Source organism: Hemicordylus capensis, chromosome 2 (genome assembly GCF_027244095.1).
Source record: "Hemicordylus capensis ecotype Gifberg chromosome 2, rHemCap1.1.pri, whole genome shotgun sequence".
Classification (NCBI taxonomy): Eukaryota; Metazoa; Chordata; class Lepidosauria; order Squamata; family Cordylidae; genus Hemicordylus; species Hemicordylus capensis.
The window spans coordinates 244,641,803-244,660,002 of record NC_069658.1 but is presented as its reverse complement, the minus strand read 5'-3'; the positions used below and the strand labels follow the sequence as shown (position 1 = coordinate 244,660,002).

At 43.4% G+C, this 18,200-nt stretch overlaps 2 protein-coding genes across 5 annotated transcripts; both read left to right on the top strand.

Annotated features, from left to right (window-relative positions):
- The first annotated feature begins 1,356 nt into the window (after positions 1-1,356).
- LOC128347383 (gastrula zinc finger protein XlCGF8.2DB-like) lies at positions 1,357-16,280 on the top strand. Of its 4 annotated transcripts, XM_053301910.1 has the most exons (3): positions 1,357-1,573; positions 1,830-1,904; positions 14,539-16,280. In XM_053301910.1, exon 3 carries the CDS (start codon positions 14,624-14,626, stop codon positions 15,665-15,667), a length of 1,044 nt encoding a protein of 347 aa, XP_053157885.1. In that variant the 5' UTR covers positions 1,357-1,573; positions 1,830-1,904; positions 14,539-14,623; the 3' UTR covers positions 15,668-16,280. The 4 variants fall into 4 exon arrangements, with proteins under 4 accessions (XP_053157885.1, XP_053157886.1, XP_053157888.1 ...); XM_053301911.1 differs by lacking the exon at positions 1,830-1,904; XM_053301913.1 differs by lacking the exons at positions 1,357-1,573; positions 1,830-1,904 and adding an exon at positions 10,476-11,584.
- LOC128343913 (zinc finger protein ZFP2-like) lies at positions 3,010-3,501 on the top strand. Its single transcript, XM_053293345.1, has one exon. It carries the CDS (start codon positions 3,010-3,012, stop codon positions 3,499-3,501), a length of 492 nt encoding a protein of 163 aa, XP_053149320.1.
- Positions 16,281-18,200: the final 1,920 nt, after the last annotated feature.

The window sequence follows — 18,200 nt, the reverse complement described above, 5'->3', positions numbered from 1 at the left end:
ACCGTGTTTCCCCGAAAATAAGACAGTGTCTTATATTAATTTTAGCCCACAAAAATGCACTAGGGCAATTAGCGGTACATCAGAAATTACTGCTAGGTCTTACTTTCGGGGTAGGTCTTACTTTCGGGGAAACAGGGTAGTTAGTGAGGGTGTCCTTACTGTTCGTTGCTTCCATCTACTCTATGACTCCTCAGGTACTTCCTGTAGTGAGTCAGTCCACCTCAGCGTGGTGTAGTGGTTAGAGTGCTGGACTAGGACTGGGGAGACCCGAGTTCAAAACCCCATTTAGCCATTAAACTATCTGGGTGACTGTGGGCCAGTCACCTCTCTCTCAGCCTAACCTAGTTCACAGGGTGGTTGTGAAAGAGAAACTCAAGAATGTAGTACACCTCTCCGGGCTCCTTGGAGGAAGAGCGGGATAGAAATGTCATCGTCATCATCATCATCATCATCTCTCTCCCTCTACCTATTCATTATGTAGCTGATAGATAGGAGAGGTGTTTCCCATCTCAAATGTACTTCACCAATAAACTAATTTAGTTTAGACTCTACAGTGATTGCCATGCATGTTACTTAATAGCTGCAACAACTAAACTCTGCACTCTGTAACTGGAGTGGTAGGTTCCTTGGCACTTTGCTAAATAATCATAAACCCCAACAATGAGAAATTATGGTTTTTCATGCCTGGCCTTTAGTTCTCATCTCCTCAGGAATGGAGGAGTGCGTTCACATACCTGCCAAATTTACCCTGAAGTCCCTGCGAGCTATCAAGGAGAACTTCACACACAATTTGGGGTTTTCACTGCACATTCAAGGGTAGCCCAATTTATATCTGGGTAAAAGGAAAAAATCCACTCTTGGAGTCAGCTCTCCGGGGCAATTTTGAACTTGGTGTAAAGCCTCTCAGTAAACCCACGGTAAAGTCTGCTGTCTGGGAAAGCTTCCAGTAATTGGTAGGAAGACTCCCCTCTGTCTGGAGCAGTGATTCTCAAACTTGGGTCCTCAGGTGTTATTGGACTTCAACTCCCATAATCCCCAACCAAAGGCCACTGAGGCTGGGGATTATGGGAGTTGAAGTCCAATAACACACGAGGACCCAAGTTTGAGAATCCCTGGTCTAGAGAGTCTAAAAAGAAAGACAGGAGAGACACCAGCAACAGCCACTGAAGAGATGCTGTGCTCGGGCTGGATACGGCCAGTTGCTCTCCCCCTGCTCAATAAAGAGAACCATCACTTTAGAAAGGTGCCTCTTTGATCAGTTAGCAGGGGAAACTGAGCTGGGGACATTCTTGGCTGTTTTGATTTTACTTCCCCAAGCAGGGTAAGGGTCCCCACCTGCCTTTGCTTTCTTCTTGCTGTGAAGTACAACTCCCAGAAAGCACTGCAAACCTCAAAGAAACAACTAACAGCTGGCTCCTTTTAACCTGAGCATATTGTGGAGGGTGGAGGCATTGAAATCTCTGGCTGCTCTCTTGCATAAATTTCCCATCTCCTGCCTTGCTGTAATGGCTGCTTTTTCTTCTGTGAGGTTGGATCCTGATGAGCCTGTTTTCCTTAATTCTGTGGGAATTTGGTAAGTTTGCTTTCCCAAAGAAAAGAGAAGAAACATGGGAATCCTTGCCTGGAGAGGGAGGAATACGGGTAGGCAGAGAAAGGAATAGACTTCCCTCGTGGCAGGGTAAGAGGTGGGAGAGCTTGGAACTTTCTGCATTTAAAATCCTGGGGTGGGTCTTGTCCTCGTGGGAGCCCCTTCTAAGGTTAGGCTTCGTGGAAGCTGCAGAAGAGAGAGAAAAATTTGCAGCCTGACTATTTATTCCTTACATTTCTAGCTGATCTTGGAACTCCAAGTAACCTGTACAGGCTTCTTGAAGCATTTCGGCAAATATGAGGCTTGGAGTCATTTGGTAGGCATGAAATATCTATTAAGTATACCTTTAGACCGCCTGTCACCAAAGGCTCCTGAGTAAACCAATCCAGGTCTCCAAAAAAGCATTGGCATCCAAATAACTCTGAAATGAAAAGAGGGAAAGACTACAATGGTGTTGTGTGTTAAGGCAAATTTCAAGTGCTTTGCAATGCCTGGAGAATTGGCAAGAAAAGAGCATGCTCAGCTCAGTCTCAATTCCTAGCCAGTGCCCTAACACTGACAGAATAATGAGAAATTATGGCCCAGTACTTCAGCAAGCATTACCCATCAGAAAAGCTCCCCCTGATCTTGAAATGTGAATGGGTGCTGAAAGAAGTCATTCTAGTCCATCATCAAACATTACCCATCAGAAAGGTTTACTACTGTACTGGAATCTGGCAGGTTAACAACAAATTACATTCTTGCCAAGCAGGAAATATTACTGGATTAAAAAATAATAATCCAATAGGCTAAGAAAATAATTGGTTCATGGGCCACCCCCAATGCCCCTGCAGAGACAAATGCCCCATAAGGGAGATAATTAATACTGTATACTTCATTCAGTTCCTCCACATTCTCCTGCTTCTGCCTCTGCTGTTGGTACCAGAACTGGTGTTTTCCTGGGTTTTCCTCATTATGGTTTTGCCCAATTGCACTGGACTGAACCTCTTGCTCTCTCTGCCATGGGCTCAAATACATGATTGTACTCTGCATATCTGTAACATTTCTGCAGGGTTTCTAAAAATGAGATGTCACTCCCATATTGGAGGTGAATTGATTACCTGTGTTCCTTGTCTTCTATTCCACTCCCCCCAGGAAGAACCTCAGTACACCAATCTGGACTGCTCTCATTTATGCTGGGGCTGCCTATTGTCTGTAGCTATGCTGGTGACATTAACATGGAGGACCAAATATCAACAGGCCCCCCAATAGTCCGCCGATCTAAGAAAGGAAGGCTTGTGAGGTACCTTACTAGACAGCAAACACTTCACAGGGAACATACCACATATCAATGCTCAGTCTGTAGCAAAACCTTCAGGAGGAATTCACAACTCACTAAGCATCAAACAACTCACACAGGAGAGAAACTACATATGTGTTCCATGTGTGGAAAGACCTTCAGGCAATGCCAAAACCTTACTCAACATGAAAGAACCCACACAGGAGAGAAGCCATATACATGCTTGCAGTGTGGGAAGAGTTTTTCTTCTATTGCAATCCTTACTACCCATTCAAGAATCCACACAGGAGAAAAGCCATACACCTGTTTGCAGTGTGGGAAAAGATTCACTCAAAAAGTTAATCTTACTACACATCAAAGAAGCCACACAGGGGAGAAACCATTTTCATGTTTGCAGTGCGGGAAAAGCTTCACTCAGAAAAGTAATCTTATTACACATCAAAGAACCCACGCAGGGGAGAAACCATATTTATGCTCGGAGTGTGGAGAAAGCTTTGCTCAGAAATCTCATCTTACTGGACATGAAAGAACCCACACAAGGGAGAAATTGTCTTGCCCACTGTTCGGAAAAAGCTTCACTCGGAAACTGCAGTTTACTAGACATCAAAGAACTCATGAAGTGAAGACACCATAGATATGCTTGGAGGGTGGAGAGAGTATCTATCCTTAATCAACCCTTCATGCACATGAAAGAAGTCACAGAAGGGAGACATTGTACAAATGCCTGCATTCTAGTGAGAGCTTTGATGATGAATCAAGTCTAAAGGAACATGAGAAAAAATACACAAAGAAGAGCAAACCTGACTACTTGGAGTTTGGAAAGAGCTTCTGTCACAACACATGCTTCTTTTTGCTTCAAGCTGTCAACACAGGCAAAATTTCAATCTTTTTGTCACCATGTAATTATGACTATGAGTGTTCTACACTTCTGAGCCGTGGGAGCTTCATGGTCTCGAGCACATTTAAGGGGCTGCTCAGTGAGGAACTCCATGGTGGTTTTAATTGTGGTTTTTAAAAAACTGTATATTGAATGGGGTTCAATGTTTTTAAATGCTTTGATTAAAAAAGGAAGAGAAATGTGCTCAGAAGCTTTTTCCATTGATGGCATTGCAAGCTGGCATTGCAGCTATCATCTTTTGAGGCATCCGAGCATTCAGCTGCAGTGGAACAGAAACGTTTGCTGCTTTTTAGCTGTCTTTTAATCTCAGTATTGGAATGTTTTTACTGTGCTTACTAATAAAGTCACATTATTTTACCTAATTTGTATTTAAGTGGTCCATAGCAACCCTATTTCCAACCATTGCTTGTCCCTTGCTAAGTGAGCCCAAAAGGTGCCTTTTTAGAGAGGTGGTTATCTTTATTTAGCTGGGGGAGAGCAATTGCCCTTATCCATCCCCAGCACAGCATCCCTCCAGTGGCTGTTGCTGGTGTCCTGCTTAAATAAAAAAATGTTGTGAGCCATCTGTGGAGAGGGATCCATTTTATTTATTTATTTTGTACGTCCCTGTGTAAACCACTTTGGAAACGTTTGTCAAAACCAGGATATACATAGTTGGTCAGAGTAGTAGATTCTTCCAGGAAGCCAGTAAATTGGGGCATGGTTGTGTTAACTCTTCCCTTTTCTTCCAGCCCAAGACTGCACAGCTTTGCCTCTCCAACTAGTTTTGGACTACAGCTCCCATCAACCTCTGCCACAGTGGCTAATAGTCAGTGGTGGATGGGAGTTGTAGGCAAGTTTGTGGGTGGGCCAAAGTTGTTTAGCTCTGGCCCAACCCCATATCTGGTATTTGGTAGGAAGACCCCCACTGTAGGTTCTGCTTTCATGGAGGGATTTTTAAGGCATGGTCAAGTTCGCTGTTGAGTTGATTTCATTTCCTGGTGACCACAGAGCCTGTGGTTGTCTTTGGTAGGATACATAAGGGGTTTACCATTGCCATCTCCCACGCAGTATGAGATGATGTCTATCAGCATCTTCCTATGTCGTTGCTGCCGCCTGAGATAGTTGTAGTAGCAGCGGGGATTCGAACCGGCAACCTCTGGCTTGTTAATCAAGTATGGCCCTTTATAGTAGTTAACATTTGGTATGTGATACAAGTAGACTGGCAGGGTTTTGTCTTTTACCCACCTGCCCTCGGACTTCTGGTTTGGATTTTATTGGGCAATCCGGAAAAAAGGTTTTGTGTGTATTAGGACAAGGGAAAATGTCTAGTACATGGAAATCCTTCACTTTTCTATTTTCTGTACTATTTTCTTCAAATAGATCTTTCTTAAAATCAACAATGCATTTCACGGGCCCATTTTAGACTGTTGTGATGAAAGATGGATTGTGGCACATGCTCAGTAGGATCACATTCATCTGCACAATGTGGAAATGGCGGCTGAAATGGCGGCTCAGCACCACAGCATACCCTCAGTGACCACCCAACAACCTACAGAAAACCTCCTTCCAGAAACCCACCCATGAGGGAGGGGTCGCCCTGCTTGGCATTTGCATCCTCTGAGTACTGTGGGAATTAGTGAAGAAAGAAAGGGCCAAATCCGAGAGAGAGAGAGAGATTGAGAGTTCAAAGGAAACATCTAGTACATGTTTTCCTTGAAGTATCAGCTTTTTGCTCATTAAAATGCAATTAATTGTCCTATTTCAGGCTAGGGAGGTGCAAAATTTTGCAGTGTCGAGACGTTTTGTCTTGCAACGGGTGTTGTGAGCCCTTCAAACTTGAAACAAAATGCCCTTTATTTAAAGGGCCTTTTCAAGCTCTGAACAAAGGAACCCCATTGCGATTTGAAACATTTCATGCACCATTTGGGGCGGCCTGTTTTTCTCTTGCTGATGGGTTTTCTTGCACTGGCTTCTGATTCTATTTGGATTTGGGGGAAAGGTGATGCATTAGTTAGACATCACTGACTTGCCCATTTGTTTTGTGGGTTGGGTGGAAGGTAGCACCCACCATGCCCTACCACGCAACCCAATTAGGTTTCCCTGGGAGCTACCCATAGGGTGTTTCAAGTTTCCCTATTGTTGCCTATGGCTGAAACACTTGAACGGTTTTGAGTTATGTTTCGTCAAAACAACCAGTGGTTCTGATGAAACATCGTCACATCTGTGTTTTGTTTACAGCTCGAAATAAAATGCAAAATCTGTTTCATGCACATTCCTATTTTAGATTTTGGTGGTGAAAGATGGATTGTGGCAGATGACGAGTTCTGCTTAGGTCTTGCCTAGGATCATCTTCAGCTTTACAGAAACTGCCTCCTCAGAGAGGGCCATGGTGGCTCAGATGCTTGGAGCTGCCTAGCGGGGCCAGACTCCTCCTGTTATATTGGTGACCTGAGAACAGAGAGAGAGATTCCTACCTGAAACCCACCCTTGGTGGAGGGGTTATCCTGCCTGGCCTTTGCATGCTCTGAGTGGTGTAGGAATTTAGTGAAGAAATTGTCTCTGAGCATATGCAGATTTCAGACTTGGTCAGGGGAATAGCTGTAAACTTGGGCAGGACTGAAAGAGGGAGCTACGGAGGTCTATAAGGAAACCCAGCAGCCTCCCTTCCCCCGCCCTACAACCAGTAGAAATCAGAAGAGAGAGAGAGATGGGTTCTTGACAGCGGCGGAGTGGGACCTCCAGTGGCCCGATTCAGCTGTGGCGGCCACCCAACTGATCCCGCCCCCAGAGACTGACATCAGATGCGGGGCTAGCCACGCCCTCCGCATCTGACGTCAGGCGCGGGGGGCGTGGTCTGGCTCCCAAACGGAGCCTTGAGGCTTCGTTTGCGAGTTCAAGCTTAACTGCTGAAGGGCCCGCGTGGCCCCTTTGGGAATTAAACTAAGGTTGCTGCTGTTTTTCACAGCACAGCCAGGAGCGGGTATTCCCTGCAGGGAAGGGGCACTCCTGGCTGTGCTGCGAACGCAGTGGCATCCTTTTAACTCCTTACGGGGCTGCATGGCCCCTTCGGGAGCTACTTCGGCTGGCGCTGCATTCGCGGCTTCCTTGCTTTAGTTTAGCTCCTGAAGGGGCAGCACAGCCCCCACTCAGGAGCTAAACTAGCACCCCCCATGTCTGACATGGGGGGCACGTCAGATGCGGGGGGCGTGTCGGGGCCACAAAGCGCAGCCCCTGATTGGGCATAGCCCGGGTTCTTTGAATCCCTTCACCCAATGATAGCTCCACCCCTGGTTCTTGCCATGAAAAACAGGCTTTTTGGATAGCACTGGCTAGTTAATATGGCGCGTAGGTGTTGAAGGCCCTTTCAAGTGTAGGTAATGGCCCTGTAGTGTAGACTATGGGAGGGGGAAATTCAACAAGGCTGGATAATGTGGGAGGACAGAGAAGAAGGTAGAGAGCTGAAACCTCCAGGTTTTTAATAGGAAAGTCTCCTGTGGGGGAGAACATGGAGAAAGAGGCAGTCTGTGTGGAGAAACCTCATGCAAGGCTCCCTAGAGTGTTTGTGTATTGTTGATTCTAGCATGGAATGTTGTATCCCCAGGAATCCTCTGAGCTTCACTTGATGACTGTAAAACCACTACTCAGTATAGGCGTTAGGTGGCTTTCTTTGTGAACAGATTCATACAGCTTTGTCATTTTCATACAATAATCCATATATATAATTCTCCTGGGTGTGCCTTGTAATGTGCATCCCAGCGCCCAGCTGATTGGCTGGGCAGTAGGCGGGCCTGTTTGTCTGAGGTGCACCCAGGAGAATTGGTTGCCGCGGCAGCGGCAGGCCTGGTCGCAGAGGCCAGAGGTAGTGGCAGACCCAGCCCAGCTGTGGAGGCCAGGCCCGGGGGTGGTGGGGGGGAGAGAAAGTGGTGGTGGGGGAAGCAGAGGCAGTCAGGAGGAGAGCCTGGAAGTGCAGACTGGGGCAGAAGGTGGGGGAAAGACGTAACCACTGGCCCCCAAGAGCGCACAGATGCTCTGTGTGGGGTCGGATAGCAATAAAATAATTATTGTATTATATTGACAGAGGAATGTCACTCTGTTGTTATTAATAATAATAATAATAATAATAAATTCAATTTCTATACTGCCCTTCCAATAATGGCTCAGGGCGGTTTACAAAGAGAAATAACAAACAAATAAGATGGCTCCCTGTCCCCAAAGGGCTCACATTCTAAAAAGAAACAGAAGACACACACCAGCAACAGTCACTGGAAGTACTGTGCTGTAGGTGAATAAGGCCAGTTACTCTCCCCCTGCTAAATAAAGAGAATCACCATGGTAAAAGGTGCCTCTTTGCCCAGTTAACAGGGGATGATCTTCTCTATTGATCTTCTTCATCTCATAGAGGCTTTCAATACCATCAACCATTCTCTCCTTTGGGGTCGTCTGAGAGAGTTGATATTGAATGGCACTCTGTCACAGTGGTCCTGTCCCTACCTCTCTGGCAGATTCCAGATGGTATCACTTGGAGACTGTTGCTCTGCAAAATGGGATTTAATATATGGAGTTCTAGAAGTCTCCATACCATCTCCAATGCTCTTTAACATCTACATAAAATCACAAGGTTTTACCAATAATAGCAATAGCACTTACATTTATATACCACTCTATAGCTGAAGCTCTCTAAGCGGTTTACAATGATTTAGCATATTGCCCCCCAACATTCTGGGTACTCATTTTGCCGACCTCGGAAGGATGGAAGGTTGAGTCCACCTTGAGCCCCTGGTCAGGATCGAGCTGATGATACCCAAATCTATAATTTCTCCATATCAATTTCATCATGGCATAACTTCCCAAAATGTCTAGATAGAAGTGGTAATGGGCTGGATGAGGAAGAACAAAGATGAAATTGAATCCAAACAAGATGGAGGCACAGACTGAGGGGTGGGGGGCAGAACCCAAGAGATGGTTTAGATCTGTCTGTCCTGGATGGGGTTACACTCCCCCAGAAAGAACAAGTATGTAGCTTGGGCGTGTTTCTGGATTCAAAACCCTCTCTGGTCTCTCAGGCTGAGGGAACGGCCAGGGGCTCTTTTTTCAGCTTTGGCTGATATGTCAGCTACATCCATTTCTCTGAGCCTCTCCCTGGTGTCCCAGGTTGAGGCAGTGGCCAGATGTCCCTTCTATCAGCTTTGGCTTATACACCATCCATTTCTTGAGATAAATGACCTCAGAACAGTGATACATATGATGGTAACCTCCAGACTGGATTACTGCAATGCGCTCTATGTGGGGCTGCCCTTGTGTGTAGTCTGGAAACTACAATTGGTCCAGAATGCGGCGGCCAGGTTGGTCTCTGGGTCATCTCAGAGATACCATATTACTCCTGTATTGAAAGATCTACACTGGCTGCCGATTGGTTTCTGGGCAAAATACAAGGTGCTGGTTAAAACCTATAAAGCCCTAAATGGCTTGGGCCCTGCATATTTAAGAGAACGTCTTCTTCAGCATGAACCCCAACGCCTATTGAGATCATCAGGAGAGGTCCGTCTGCAGTTGCCACCGGCTCGTCTGGTGGCTACTCAGGAACGGCCTTTCTCGACTGTTGCCCCCAAGCTTTGGCATGCACTCCCTGCTAAAATAAGAGCCTCCCCATCTCTGACAATATTTAAAAAGTCTTTAAAGATGCATCTGTTTGTATGATTTGTGGAGAATTAAAAACTGAAATGCAAAGGAATATACCTATTTCTCTGAAAGATACAAATCCCATTCAATGATAGACTTGGTCTGGACATCCAAATCTATTACATCGTGTTTGAAAAGAATGGATATTATGCCCAGAACATTTTCAGGTCATAACGCAATTTGCTACACATGGAAGAAGAGGGGAACAGTATCCTTTCGTTGGAGACTGAATGAATATTTGCTGAAAAAAGCGGAAATTGTGGAGAAAGCCAAAAGGAAGTTAAAGGACTATTTTAAAATGAATTTAAACCAAGGAATGGACAATAAAATAGTTTGGGAAGCAGGAAAAGTGGTTATGAGAGGCTTTTTTATACAACAGAACGCATATCTTAAAAAACAAAGGGGATTGAAAAAAGAGGGATTACTGATGGTGATTTCCAAAAAAGAGAGAGAACTTTTATGGACTAAGGACAAGCAGAAGACTATTCAAGTCATTAAAATGCTTCAGCAACAGCTTTCTATGTTGCTATTAAACGAAATTGAATAGAATTTAAAATATGCAAAGCAAAAGTCATTTGAATTTGCAAACAAACCAGGTAAGTTATTGGCTTGGAAAATTAGAAATGAGAAAAAGAATACGCACATATCCAAAATATCAACTAAAAATGGGCTTTCCTATCATGAAAGGGAAATAAAAAGGGAATTCTTCAGATAGTACTTTGAATTACATAAAGGAAACAAAGTAGAAGATATAAAAATCGATAAATTTCTGAAGACACAAAATATTCCACAACTTTCCAAAGATCATATAGAAATTATGAATGCACTGATATCAATAATGTACTACAAATCCTTTAAAGTACTACAAATCCTTGTAGTACAAATAAAGTACTACAAATCCTTTAAAGATCAATTATTACAGCCTTTGCAATGGATGATGAATGATATTTTGCAAAGAGGAAATATGCTGGAGTCTTGGAAGTATGCCAGCATTGCAGTAATTCCAAAAGCGGATCAAGATTCAATGCAAGAATTACAGGCCAAGCTCACTGTTAAATAATGACTATACACTTTTTGCTGCCATTTTGGCAAGGAGAATGAAGATTGTACTAAGCGCCTTTATTGATGAGGATCAAGCTAGTTTTTTGGGTTTTTTTTGCCAAAAAAGCAATTAAGAGACAATGTGAGAACAGTTCTGAATGTATTGGAGTAATGAAAAACACAAGGATAAACAGATAGCTATGAACTTTCTGGATGCAGAGAAAGCATTTGACAATGTTTCCTGACAAAGTTTCCTGGCAGTTTATGTGGAGGCTACAGGATGCAATGGGCGTTGGTAATAATTTTACTAGAGCCATTAAGACAATATTTTTGGAGCAATATGCTAAAATAATTATAAAAGGGGAACTATCAAATAATTGTAAAAGACAAAAAGGAACTAGACAAGGTTGTTCACTTTCCCCATTACTTTTTATTTTAGTTCTGGAAGTGCTTTGTAGATATATCAGAGAAGATGAACAAATACAAGGTCCGAAAGTAGGGAAACAGGAGTATAAAGTTAGAGCCTTTGCAGATGATGTAGTGTTTTTTCTTGAAAATCATTAGAGAACATCGGAAGGCTCTTGGAAAAAATAGAACAATCCAGCCAATTGGCTGGGTTTTGTATAAATAAGACTAAAACGAAGGTGTTGACAAAAAATATGGACCAGAAATCCAAGGATAGACTCTATGAAATAAGCGAATTGAAAGTGGAGAAGAAAATTAAATATGTGGGTGTCTGGCTGACAAACAAAAATTCTTTGTTGTTTTCAAATAAATATATCAAAATATGGAATACAGTAAAAATTGATTTGCAAAGATGGACTAGAATGAATTTATCTTTAATGGGAAGAATTTCAGTTGTGAAGATGAATGTTTTACCTAAAATGTTGTTTCTTTTTCAGACTATTCCTATAATTTATGCGTTAACCTGTTTCAAGCAATGGCAAGGGAAAAGACCAAGAATTAAATTTAAAAATTTAACAGATGCTAAAGAAAGAGGTGGTCTTAACCTGCCAGATTTAAGGTTGTATTTTGATGCTGTTTGTTTAACGTGGTTAAAGGAATGGATAACATTAAGAAATCCCAGAATACTTGATCTGGAAGGATTCGATAGAAGGTTTGGATGGCATTCATATCTGTGGTACAATAAAAGTAAAGTGTATAAAGATTTTCTTAATCACTCTGTAATAAGGAGTCTAATGGAAGTGTGGGTAAAATACAAAAAATGGCTGGAATGTAAAACTCCATAATAGGTATCCTCGATTGAAGCTTTGGCACGTAAAGAGATAAATATGCAATCTGAATGGGGTGCCTATAGAGATTTGTTATGTTTTCAAGAGAAGGGCTGTAAATCAAAAAACCTAATTGAAGTACAAAATTTGGTTAGTAACTGGTTTCAGTACCATCAACTAAACGAAATTTATAAGAAGGATCTTAAATAGGGTTGTGCGTTTTGGTTTTTTTCTGTTTTGTTTTTGGCCCGAATCCAAAATACCCCCGTTTTGTTCTTTGTTTGAAAACAGCCAATCCAAAACACTACAATCTAGTTCTTTGTCTGAAATTGCAAAATCCAAATCCGAAATGTTTTGGATTTTAAAAAATGGCAGCAGGGAAGAACTAGTGGGTTGGGGTGGTAGTTCCCAATGGGTGGAAACTACCACCCAGATTTTAGAGGAATTGGGCAAATGGCTGATCTTTGGTGAATTTTTGAAGTATAGGATTTTTCCCTTAGGGAAAAAGTAAAGCTTCATGTTAGGGAGAAAGGGGTGGCCAAGAGCAGAGTAGGGTAGGTGGTAGTGCCCAGTGGAGGCAAGGAAGCTGCGAGAATTATTTCAAAGGAATTGGGCAGAAGGCTGATTTATAAAGATGTAATGGAGTTTGCGTGTCTGTTCTTCCCCATAGGGAATGATGGACCTCCATAATTCCTGCCCCATAACTTCACTTGGGAGGCAGCAGGGTGGCCCAGAGCGAGTGGTGGTGTAGACCACATAGGGTGCCAGCCACCCCCATGGGTTGCTAACCCATGGGGTACTGGGTTCTGTTGTTTCTGAGATGTTTTGAGTGTAGATTCAGATTCTCTGGCAGCATATGAGAGTGGATTCATGGTTTGTCACTGAAAATCTCATATGCTCCCAGACAATCTACACTCAGAACACCTCAGAAACAACAGAACCCAGCACCCCATGGGTTAGCAACCCATGGGGGCGGTTGGCACCCTATGTGCACTACACCACCACTCACTCCCGGCCACCCCAGTGCCCCCCAGGTGGAGTTATGGGTCTGCGGAAACCTCCATTATTCCGGCGGGGGGGACCTTAAAGAAGCGTAAACTTCCAACAATTATTAAGATATCAGCCCTTTATCCTATTCCTTTGGAATCTGGCGTGTGGCAGGCACCCCTTGGGGCACTGCCAGCCAACCCACTGTTGTGCCCCTCAGGCCCATTTCTGCCTCTAATCTGCCCCAAAGACATTTCAACTTCAGAAATTCTTTTAAAGTCAGCCATTTTCCCAATTCCTTTGGAATCTGGGTGGCAGCAGGCACCCATTGGGGCACTACCACCTGAAACACTCTTCTGTCCCTAAAGCCCCCTTTATGCCCCCAATCCACCCCAAATAACTTCAACATCACACATCAACAACAGCAGAGCTTTGGAAAAAATCAGGCAGATTTCCAAAGGTCATGCACATCCACATCCTCCCCCTCACTGCCCAAGATGCAATTGATCTACACACAACAGAGTAAAACAACATCAATGAAATGCACACCGCCCCATTGGCCAATGAGGGTAAAATTTACCATTAAATTTGCTTAAAAGGAACAAGGAGGCAATTGCCAGCAGAGCAGCCCATGCTTTCACTGGCCAATCTGCGGGCTGGAAGGGCTGGAAATTCAAAGAGATGTCAAAACTCAAAATGGAGACTGAAGGAGAAAGACTGTCTGCGATTGCAAAATGGAGTTCCAAAGCAGCCGAAACAACAAAGCGTTTTGTATCCGAAACAAGGACATTTTGTTTTGTCTACAAAATTTTCTGGTTTGAGCATCGGGTGTTTTGTTTTGGCTACAAAACAGCCTAAATGGCCTGTTTTGTTCACAAAACTGTTTTGTATCCGAAACGAAATGCACATCCCTAGCTGCTAGTAGCCTAGTGCTAGGTATTCATTACTTAGCAAATACAAATGTAGACCATCTAACCCCAAAGGCTCCTAAGGAAACAAATTCATCTTCTACAGAAAAGAAGCAGATTGTGTGGCTTGTGCGGAAGATAGCAATGGTAAACCCCTCCTGTATTTACCCAAAGACAACCACAGGGCTCTGTGGGCACCAGGAGCTGACACCGATCGAGGGCACACTCTACCTTTACCCTCAGAATTACATGAATGAAAAATACTCAAATCAGACAGAATGAGAGATTATAGCACAGTACATCAGCAAACATTACCCATCAGAAGAGCTTCCCATTGTATTGAAATGTGAATGGGGCTGAAAAAGGTCAGTCTCATCAATCATAAAACATTACCCATCAGAAAAACATACCTCTATACTGAAATCTGACTGGGTAATGGAAAATTATGTTCTGGTCCATCAGAAAATATTACTGGGTAAACAAATATTGGACTGGTGAAGATAAAATATCAATACACCAGCCCTGGGCTGAAGAGATTGGGGGCTCTAAGCAATTCATTGGAGGCCCATACCCTGCCCCCAATGATGCCCAATGATTGTAGACCCATAAAGCTGATAATTAATTTTGTACATATAATTCAGCTCCATGATAGTTTCCTGGTCCTGCCTTTGCTGTTGGTACCAGAAGTGATTTTTTTTCACTTAAGGGTATCTAAAAATAACATTTTTTTTTTAGAAGTACTTGAAAACCCACCTCTTCAGTCAAGCTTTTTTTAAACTTAAGATTGCCTTAATTGTTTTAAGCTTTAACGTGTTTTATGTATTCTTAACCTCCCAGAGATGAAGGTTTGGGGTGACGTACAAATTTGACAGATAGATAGATTTGTTGCTGCATATTGGCGGTCACTTGCCTACCTAGGTTCATTCTCTTCTTCCCATTTCCAGATGAAGAGCCTCAACACAGCAGCCTGGACCCCTGTCATTTATCCTGGGGCTGACTGTAGTCCGCAGCTCGGTTTTTGAGGGGACCATGGAGGACCAAAACCCCACAGGCCCCCCAAGAGGGGAAAGGTCAGAAAAAAGAGGTGATGGCCCTCATGACTTTCATGGGACTGCACTCTGCAATGATCCTGAAGCACTCTTGCCTACTTCTAAGCAAGACCCCAGAGCCCAGCCATCAACAAAAGAGAAGGTTTTGAGGTACCTTAATAGGCTTCTCAGAACAGAGAGAAGATATAGATGCTCAGTGTGTGACAAAACCTTCAGGAGGTGCCCACAGCTTACTAGACATCTAAGAACCCACACAGGAGAGAAACTCTATAGGTGTTCTGTGTGTGGAAAGGCCTTCAGGCGGCATCTAAAGCTTACTATACACAAAAGAACCCATAAAGGAGTGAAACCATATAAATGCTTGGAGTGTGGAAAGAGATTTCCTGATATCGAAAACCTTATTGCCCATTCAGAAACCCACACAGGGGAGAAGCCATATACATGTTCACAGTGTGGAAAAAGCTTTACTTGGAAACATCACCTTACTGGTCATCAAAGAACCCACACAGGGGAGAAGCCATATTCATGCTTGGAGTGTGGAAAAAGCTTTGCTCGGAAACATCACCTTACTGGTCATCAAAGAACCCACACAGGGGAGAAACCATATTCATGCGCACAGTGTGGAAAAGATTTTGCGTATAAAATTGATCTTACTAGACACCAAAGTATCCACACAGGAGAAAAGCCCTACACATGTGTGCAGTGTGGAAAAAGCTTTGCTCAGAAAATGAATCTTATTATACATGAACAAACCCACACAGGGGAAAAACCATATTCATGCTCGCAGTGTGGGAAAAGCTTCACTCAGAAAAGTAATCTTACTACACATGAAAGAACCCACACAGGGGAGAAACCAAATTCATGCTCGCAGTTTGGAAAAAGCTTTGTTCAGAAATCTGATCTTACTAAACATGGAAGAACCCACACAAGGGAGAAATTGTCCTGCCCACTGTGCGGAAAAAGCTTCACTTGGAAACCGCAGTTTACTAGACATCAAAGAACTCATGAAGTGAAGACACCATAGACATGCTTGGAGGGTGGAGAGAGTTTCTATCATTAATCAACCCTTCATGCACATGAAAGAAGTCACAGAAGGGAGAGATTGTACAAATGCCTGCATTCTAGTGAGAGCTTTGATGATGAATCAAGTCTAAACGAACATGAGAAAATACACAAAGAAGAGCAAACATAACTACTTGGAGTTTGGAAAGAGCTTCTGTCACAACACATGCTACTTTTTGCTTCAAGAAGTCAGCACAGGCAAAATTCCAGTATTTTTGTCACCATGTAATTATGAACTTCAGTGTTCTACACTTCTGAGCCGTGGGAGCTTCATGGTCTCGAGCACATTTAAGGGGCTGCTCAATGAGGAACTCCATGGTGGTTTTAATTGTGGTTTTTTAAAAATTGTATATTGAACTGGGTTCAATGTTTTTAAATGCTTTGATTTAAAAAGGAAGATAAATGTGATGTTTTTACATTGATGGCATTGCAAGCTGGCATTGCAGCTATCATCTTTTGAGGCATCCGAGCATTCAGCTGCAGTGGAAGAGAAACATTTGCTGCTTCTTAGCTGTTTTTTAATCTCAGTATTGGAATGTTTTTACTGTGCTTTCTAATAAAGTTACATTATTTTACTCAATTTGTATTTATGTGGTCCATAACAACCCTATTTCCAACCATTGCTTGTCCCTTGCTAAGTGAGCCCAAAAGGTGCCTTTTTAGAGGGGTGGTTATCTTTATTTAGCAGGGGGAGAGCAATTGACCTTATCCATCCCCAGCACAGCATCCCTCCAGTGGCTGTTGCTGGTGTCCTGCTTAAATAAAAAAAATGTTGTGAGCCATCTGTGGAGAGGGATCCATTTTATTTATGCATTTTGTATATCCCTATGTAAACCACTTCGGAAATGTTTGTCAAAACCAGGATCCCAAATCTGGTAGTTGGTAGGCAGACACCCTCTGTAGGTTCAGCTTTCATGGAGAGATTTTAAAGCCATGTTTGCTGTTGAGTCGGTTTTGTGGCACATGCATTGCTCAGTAGGATCACATTCATCTGCACAATGTGGAAATGGCGGCTGAAATGGGGGCTCAGCACCACAGCATACCCTCAGCAACCACCCAACAACCTACAGAAAACCTCCTGCCAGAAACCCACCCGTGAGGGAGGGGTCGCCCTGCTTGGCATTTGCATCCTCTGAGTACTGTGGGAATTAGTGAAGAAAGAAAGGGCCAAATCCCCACCCAACCATATCTCTGTAATTCGGTAGGCAGATCCCCTCTGTAAATGGATGCAGGGAGGTATCGTAAAGCCATGGTAGTGGCCCTTCAAAGTAGTTCAAGGTCTGATGTCTGACACCAGTAGACTGAAAGGTTTTTTTCTCCCCGCCACTGAAGTCTTTGAGTTTGGATTTTATTGGGCCATCTCTTCATTTGTGCTGGGTCTCTTGAGGTGTGTGTGTGTGTGTGTGTGTGTGTGTGTGTGTGTGTGTGTGTGTGTGTGTGTTCAAGGGAAACATCTAGTACATGTTTTCCTTGATGTATCAGCTTTTTGCTCATTAAATTCAATTAATTGTCCTATTTCAGGCTAGAGAGGTGCAAAATGTTGCAGTATAAAAACATTTTGTCTTGCAATGGGTGTTTTGAGTCTTTCAAATTTGAAAGAAAATGCCCTTTATTTAAAGGGTCTTTTCAAGCTCTGAACAAAGAACCCCATTGCGATTTGAAACATTTCATGCACCATTTGGGGCGGCCTGTTTTTCTCTTGCTGATGGGTTTTCTTGCACAGTGGCTTCTGATTCTATTTGGATTTGGGGGAAAGGTGAAACATTAGTTAGACATCACTAGCTTGCCCATTTGTTTTGTGGGTTGGGTGGTAGGTAGCACCCACCATGCCCTACCACGCAACCCAATTTGGTTTCCCTGGGAGTTACCCATAGGGTCTTTCAAGTTTCCCTATTGTTGCCTATGGCTGAAACACTCAAAAGGTTTCGAGTTATGTTTCGTAGGGATCTGCATAAAACCGGTTCTCCTGGTTCGGTTCGGATCTGAACCGGGTCAGAACCGGACCGGGGTGGTTCAGTTTTGGTTTTGCCAGACCACCCCCCAGGTCCGATTCGGATCTGAACTGGTTTGGATTTCAGAAAGTAGCTGGTTTTGAAGGGGACCTTGTGTTCTATCTGCCACCCAAATTTCAGGTCGATTGGACCTTCCTCTGATTTTTTACAATATTTTTTAAATTTTTCAATTTTTGCCCATAACTCCCAATGTGGAGCACTTAGGGGCAAAAAGCTGGGGTGGGTGGTAGCCACCCATGGGTGTCCTCCACCCCAAAAATCCCAAGGCAATTGGTTGCTCCTAGTATTATTGGTGAATTTTTGAAAATAAAAAATTTCCCATTGGCTAGAATGGGGGTTTGGGGCTGCCCCAGACCCGACTCTGTGGGGCGGCAGCACCACCAAAGTGGGTCCGGGGCCATGTAAAAAATGGCCTCAGTCCTTCCCAGCAATCCCCGGAGAGATAGGAGTGTAGAAAATTAAGATTTTCTAAGGCATTAAATA

What these genes read in the sequence shown, in the direction of transcription:
- LOC128343913 (XM_053293345.1), top strand. Translation starts at nt 3,010, where the DNA reads ATGTGTGGAAAGACCTTCAGGCAATGCCAAAACCTTACTCAACATGAA.
- LOC128347383 (XM_053301911.1), top strand. Translation starts at nt 14,624, where the DNA reads ATGGAGGACCAAAACCCCACAGGCCCCCCAAGAGGGGAAAGGTCAGAA.